Source organism: Mesitornis unicolor, unplaced genomic scaffold, assembly GCF_000695765.1.
Source record: "Mesitornis unicolor isolate BGI_N332 unplaced genomic scaffold, ASM69576v1 scaffold36125, whole genome shotgun sequence".
In the NCBI taxonomy this organism is placed as follows: domain Eukaryota; kingdom Metazoa; phylum Chordata; class Aves; order Mesitornithiformes; family Mesitornithidae; genus Mesitornis; species Mesitornis unicolor.
Window position 1 is genome coordinate 17,393 of NW_010188154.1, and position 6,517 is coordinate 23,909.

A 6,517-nucleotide genomic window follows, 5' to 3' on the forward strand; every position below is an offset into this window, starting at 1 on the left:
TTAGAAAGTACATTTATAATGCTGGCTACCCTTTGGGTGGATCATGGTATTTACATACCATATGTCAGCATGAGATTACAGAATGATTTATGCTTTTTGCCGAGACCTCTCAGGAAACTGCTCCAGTAAACTACAAAGCCGAAACTCCATCCCAAGCCGACTTGGACCATTTAGCTCTCAAGAAGCACACACGTTCTCAGAAAATGATGAAAAAGCCCACCAGTGACTGGTACCATCAAACTTCATACAGAGCAGCATCTGACTTGCCGTATTTCAGCACAAGTAATCCACGCTGGCTTTCCTGTCAAGAGGGAATAGAAGATGAAGTAGAGAGGTTCGCTCTGCTGTAAACAAAAAAGTCCTAAATTGCACGAAGAAAAAAAGTTACTCATAATCTCACTTTTTCCAAAAAAGAGCTGCCACCTGTCCCTCAAAGCCATACCCTCTTCTCCACTACCAACACTTAGGTATCCCAGTTCCCTCTGTAATATGCAGACGGCAATCAGTGAACAAGAACCAAGACAAACTATTTGTCCTTGTGCAGATCATTATCAAAAAATAGCTACTCAAACACGCTGCAGATAATGCCTGTAGTGTGTATTGAAAGAGCTAAAGAGTAAGTCTGTATGCACAAATTGATCTGGCGCTGAAAAAAAACCAAACATAGTGTAAGAAATACATTGCTTTGATACACTTGATTTAATAGTTCTGAAGTGGAAGTGAATAACATCAGAATTAAGTCAACATTATCTGTTTAAAGTTCAATGGAAGATACTTGAATGTGTATTTATTGCAAGGTTTTTAAGATGACACATGAGTTTTAACACTCAGACCAACAAAGTGTAAAGTCTCTGCAAATAATGTATCATCTGTGTGTGGTGTGTGTATGCACGGTCATCTGCCTTTAGCAGGTAAAGCCATCATGCATCAGAGAAAGAGGGCTTGGTTATGCCACCACTAGATTGATCTGTTTTCACTGTTTCAGAGACTAAAAACAGTATGGGGAGGAGAAAACTCACCAGATTGAGTTGTCCCTTATCTTCATCCCCAGCTACTTTGTCTTTTACTTTTTCTAAAGCAGCCAAACCTTTGATTACGTTTCATTAAGGGAGCTGTGACAGCAAAAGGAAACTATAATCTTCTATTAGACAGTAGATTTCCAGGATGATGCTAAATGAAAGCAGCTGTCACACATTACATCAACATTATCAGTCTGCCACTTTACCTGAAGGTTTTGTCCCTTAGCTACGTGCCAAAACCCAATTACATGTGGAATACAAATGGAAAAGCCAAGCAGCAGAGCATCCCTCACTTCCTCTCCCGTGAGCAAAGGAGGCTGACCAAGCCATAGGGACACATGGGTCATTACGTGTTGCAGCACAGCACAAGCCTCGGAAAATCAGCCTCATAAATGTTTCAGTGGCAGTGAGATTAGCACAGGATCAGAATACCTCGTCTGTTATCAGCCCTGTCAGGTCTAACAGGTATCCCTGCCTCCCGAAACCATCCCATCAGCAGGAGGAGACACTCTGAGAAGCATCAATTTCAGCTGCTATCCAATGCTGCCATCCTCTCCCCCTACACGCTAGCAACAGAAGAGACTCTCAGAGGAAGGCAGTATACAGGATGGGCCTGAGAAATGTATTTTTGACATTGAAGTACAAAGGATTTTACTTATATTACAGCTTACTACTAGCCTGTCAGACAGTGAAAAGCCTTTTGCCAATGACTGTGCTAATTCGTCTGAGGCCAAAGGGCTATCAAATAATCAAAGGGGGGTGGGAAAAAAGCAGAAAGTATAATTTTGGCTAGAGCAAAAAAACCTACAAGTGCCTTCAAAGACGTGTAACTTTGCCCATTACCCACACTGCTGTTGGTGGCGTATGAGGCTGCTGTTCCCTTCCTCCTTGCTTCCACAGTTGAACATAGCATGGTTTCAAGAGCAGAGCATCCAGCACTTGAAACCACCTCTGTAACTTCTGTTTCCACAACATTCAGGTTGGTGTTAACACATCCCAGCCTACTTCCCCATACGTATAAATGAAATAAGGGGTAGAAAAAGCAGCATTCAGGGAGAAGGGAATTTGGTCGAGTATAACCATCATTTAACCGTTCTTTGGCACCAAGAAAGTGTGCACCAGTCCGAGAATTCACTCTAGCAAAGCTTATGTGAAACTGGCATTCGGGGACAACATAGAAAGCTTTACAGATGCCAAGTTGAACCACCTGAAATTTAAAGAGAAAAAAAATCTTCATTCCAGGTTATGAGAGCAAATATATACCAACATATTGGACCACATATTATCTGGACAAGTACTGGTAGGAAGATGTTTTTAACTTTCCAGGCCTGTACTTGAGTGGAAGAATCAAAGAAAATTCTTAGCTGGACTTAAAAGAAAGCAAAAGAGCATAAATCACTCTTGCATCCAAGACAATTCTGTATTGTTTCTTTGTATCATTTTAGGCTATAGCCATACTGCTTAGAAATCCTGCTGCCTCTGGGAATATGAATTCCTCCACTGAAAAACAAGCACAGTTTGTACAGTGGAGTTATAACAGTGAAAGAACTGAAACCAGCCTTGATGATGCTGGCCTCTCCTTGGCAGAAGTGAAACACAACTACACAGTAAGTCTTCATTTATTCACTCACTGTAGAAGGAAAGCATGCTCTCATGGATTTATTTACTCACTCCTTGCACCAGCTAGGCCCCCAGTCCTTGGCTGGTTGTTTCACTGACAGCACAAATCCCCTCGGTGCCTCCTACAGCTACAGAAAGACAAGAATACATCGTAATTATTACCTATTGTTCACAATTCCCTGTTGCCTAGAAAATAGTAACATTGGGTTTTTTCCTTTCACATGAACATTGGAATTTGTGTTTCACACAGTTATATCCTTCCTTCTCTTCATCAGGGAATTAGGAAGAGATGTTTAGTTTCAGCTGTCCCTTAGTTAGCGAGGGTTGGTATGGTTCTCTCCTGGACTGCGAGGCTGACAGCAAAACTAGACCCTCATCCTCTCCAGAAAAAACTGACTATGAAGTTGTTTGGTTTTTCATGTTGAGAATGATCTTCACATGCAATGCTGATACAAAGGTCTCTTGATGTATTTGTCAGTTTTCCAGCACTCTTCTAACTGCTTTGCCACACACAAACAATTCAACAGAAAATACTCCTTAAATATCAGTAGTTTTATCTTTCAACCTTCCTGTTCCTCCCCTTATGATAGCCAATTTTATTTTATGTCAATTGAGAATACAAACATTGTGCTGAACACCTCAACAGCAGCATCAATTCAACAAACCCTGTTGCCACTACAGGCAACACCTGGTTACCTAAGACACAATCTGGAAGGCCTCATCTCCTATTCTGCATTAGAAGTTTCTGATATTCACCTGCATAGCATCTACTAAACTAAATCTACAACTACTGCCCCACTCTGATACAGACTTACTTTGTTTCATAAAAACAAGTTTTATTTGAGATGAAAAGAAAGCACATGAATACCATAGTACAGTGTGTAAAAACAAAGTCATTCTCAAAAAAATCTGGAAAGGGAATGTGTAATTATTGAGTTGTTGCCAAAAGATATCAGATTCTTTGGAATATATAGTAATGGTTATAAAAATTAAAACAATTCTAGAACATTTCCTAACACTAATAAGCCAAAATATGTCAGATGTCATGAGGTGAATACTTGTTATTTTTGCTACATCTAAAGCAAATACATGGAATACTTTAAATGTTATTTCTAAAACATCTTCCATTTATAATTACAAACGTGTCTGTGCTTTGCCAGTTCTCCAGAGAAAGATCTTCTATTGGCTATGTAGAAAGGAATTTAAAAGGGCATCAAAATGTTAGACTTCTCACCAAACATAAATATAACCTCATTTAATTAGGGAAACAGTTTGAGATGTGTGCCTCGGAAGTAGAAAAATGCAGCGTTTTTAAAATACCAGAAAAAAAAGAGTAACATTCTAAAACATTTAACTCAAAATCAGAATGGTTCTTTAATAATTGCAAATGAACTTTTTACAATATCAATTTTCTAACTTTCCGGGCACACTTCCTGGTAAACACTTGAGTGTCCTCTGTGAGTTACAAAGAGTAAGTTTTCTGTGTTATACAGCTAAAAAAACCTGGACATTCTTAACAACTTGGCATCACATCCTTTTTTTAAAAAAAACAGATCACACAATAATTTAGACAGCATTTATAGCATTATAAAATCAGAATCCCCCTCTTTAATCACTCACAAGAGTAGCCATTAAGAGTACAACAGCTTTAGGAATACAAATAAAGAGGATGTAAAACTATCTGTGCAAAACTGCATTATTTTTTCTGTCTAAAATTTCAGGGAAGTAACACCGCCAAAAGCAGAGAGAGGATAACAAAGATGAACAGTCATGAAAGTAATGCAACCTTAGATTTTTAAACAGGAATTACATTATGAAGTAAGTATTAGGTAAAGAAAAAAAAAATCTGATGGCACCTTGAACAATAACAACAAGTGTCCTGGAAATCGCAGTTGAACAAGAACTGATACTGGTTCATGTTAAAGTCTCTTTCAGGAGTAGCGATTGACTTGGGGGTATCAAGTCTAGCATTTCTTTCCATGCAAAAATCTATCTTTCCAACATCTTTGCTTTGCGGGCTACTAATGCATTTAAGAATGAGCAGTCTTTTGAGGAGTGTGCTTTCTTCCATGCATCTGAAATCTTTAAAACAGCTGGATCATTGATTCCCTGGATTTCCCTACTCCAATCCATTTAACTGCAGGAGAGAAAAGCAAGCTTTTATTGTAAGTAATACAAAGCAAGATCAGATTGTATCTTAAGATAAGACACAAACTTATCTTCTTAGCACAGTCTGAAGAAAAACACAGCATATACTATGTGTACATGAAGAAATGATAACTACGTCTACTGTTCTCAAAGCGACATTGGTAACTTAGTAAGGCAGGAACAGTCTTGAACCTGACGTAATACATACATTCGTTTTACAGATCATAGGAAAGATACATATAGAAACAGTCAGAAAAGTAAAGACTTGCATCATCTCCATCCAAAAATTCTCAGTTTTAGATGGAACCAAAAGACCATCTTTATTAGGGAGCATAAGAGAAATTTATTAGCTTAGGACCTCTTATTGTCACATATATTTAATAAAATTAATATACCAGTAGTCTCACTGACTTTATAATGGCAGCAGAACTCCTATTATAACCAATCTGAAAAACATGCTAACAAGTTTTAAAAATCTCAGCTAGACAAGAACTATAGAAAAAACCAAAGAAAGAACACATATTAAAACTTTTGAAAATGATCAATTCAAAGCTAGATAGATAAGAAGTAGTAAAGCAGTAATTACAAGTATCACCAGGTATACCAGAATAAGCACAGCTACAAACTAGTTTTCGATATTTTGAACCTTCACTAAAGCAAAGTACAAGATAGGTTTCACGAAGTAGGGAAAAACAAAACACCAACAAGAAAATGTGTTTTACTTACCAGGAACACCCAACTCCATTTCTATAAAGCGAACATAATTTTGTGCATTTACAGGCAGCTCGTCAAACGTCCTTGCATTTGATATGTCCGTATCCCATCCCGGGAGTGTCTCATACTGAACCTCTACTTTATTTAAGACTTCCTGGTTGGCTGAGAAGCGAAGAAGAACAAAAATATTATGTCCACAAAGTTTACATGTTCTCTACCATTACACACGTAACACTAAAGCTTTTTATTCTTTTCTTGTACTAAGAGGTTTACTCATAAAATAATACCAGCACCGAAGGTACTGAAGTGTCCTTTTTTTTTTTTTTTTGATAATATAAGCAGAGAAAAAAAAATCCAGTAACTATCAGGACTGAAACTTTAGGAATTCCAGTACTCACAGTCACATGCATATATTTTGCTTAAACTACAATCTTTTGAGTCCAGAAAACAACTTTTCAGGAAAAGTAATTCCCAAACATGGCAATAAATTTTTTTTCCTGAAAAAGTACCAAGATCCAACTCTTCCTTCATGAGGGAATTTGGTGATATGAAAGCAAGATTAGGCACCAGCTTGTAAATACCAGGCAGTTAAAACATATTTTAAAAGGGCGTAGGAGTGTACTTTTTACTAAAGATAGTCATAAGATGTAGTTTATAGGTAAGATACTTCTGATGCCCACAGACCTTTTGCCCAAACTCTACAAATTTGTCAACCAGTGTGGAGTCCCACATGATGCATGAACAGTAACTGCTCCAATTATTCCTCAGAACAGAAGCAATGAGTATATTCCATTTTGTCCTTCATTTAGAAACTTGCTACAGTATTGTCCATTAACTGAATCCTGTGATGATTTCAAGTACTGGAAAAGAGGCTAAGCACATTGTTCTGGAAGTGAACCATTCCAGTAACTATCTAAATATTAGTTCTGGAATGAGACTGGGCAGTGAAACAAAAGCCTTAAGCCTGAAAATGGTCACAATACACTGATTGTAAAAAATGGGAGCTGTCAGGCATT

At 37.7% G+C, this 6,517-nt stretch overlaps 1 protein-coding gene across 1 annotated transcript in view; it reads right to left on the reverse strand.

The window, feature by feature from the left end:
- Window positions 1-4,215: 4,215 nt before the first annotated feature.
- ADSS (adenylosuccinate synthase) overlaps window positions 4,216-6,517 on the reverse strand; it is a 21,316-nt gene continuing 19,014 nt past the window's right edge. The window contains exons 12-13 of the mRNA XM_010185676.1: window positions 5,514-5,663; window positions 4,216-4,776 (exon numbers count right to left, since the gene is read on the reverse strand). Of these exons, the coding sequence (XP_010183978.1) occupies window positions 4,724-4,776; window positions 5,514-5,663 (203 nt within the window). The 3' untranslated portion in view covers window positions 4,216-4,723. The remainder of the gene's footprint in view (window positions 4,777-5,513; window positions 5,664-6,517) is intronic.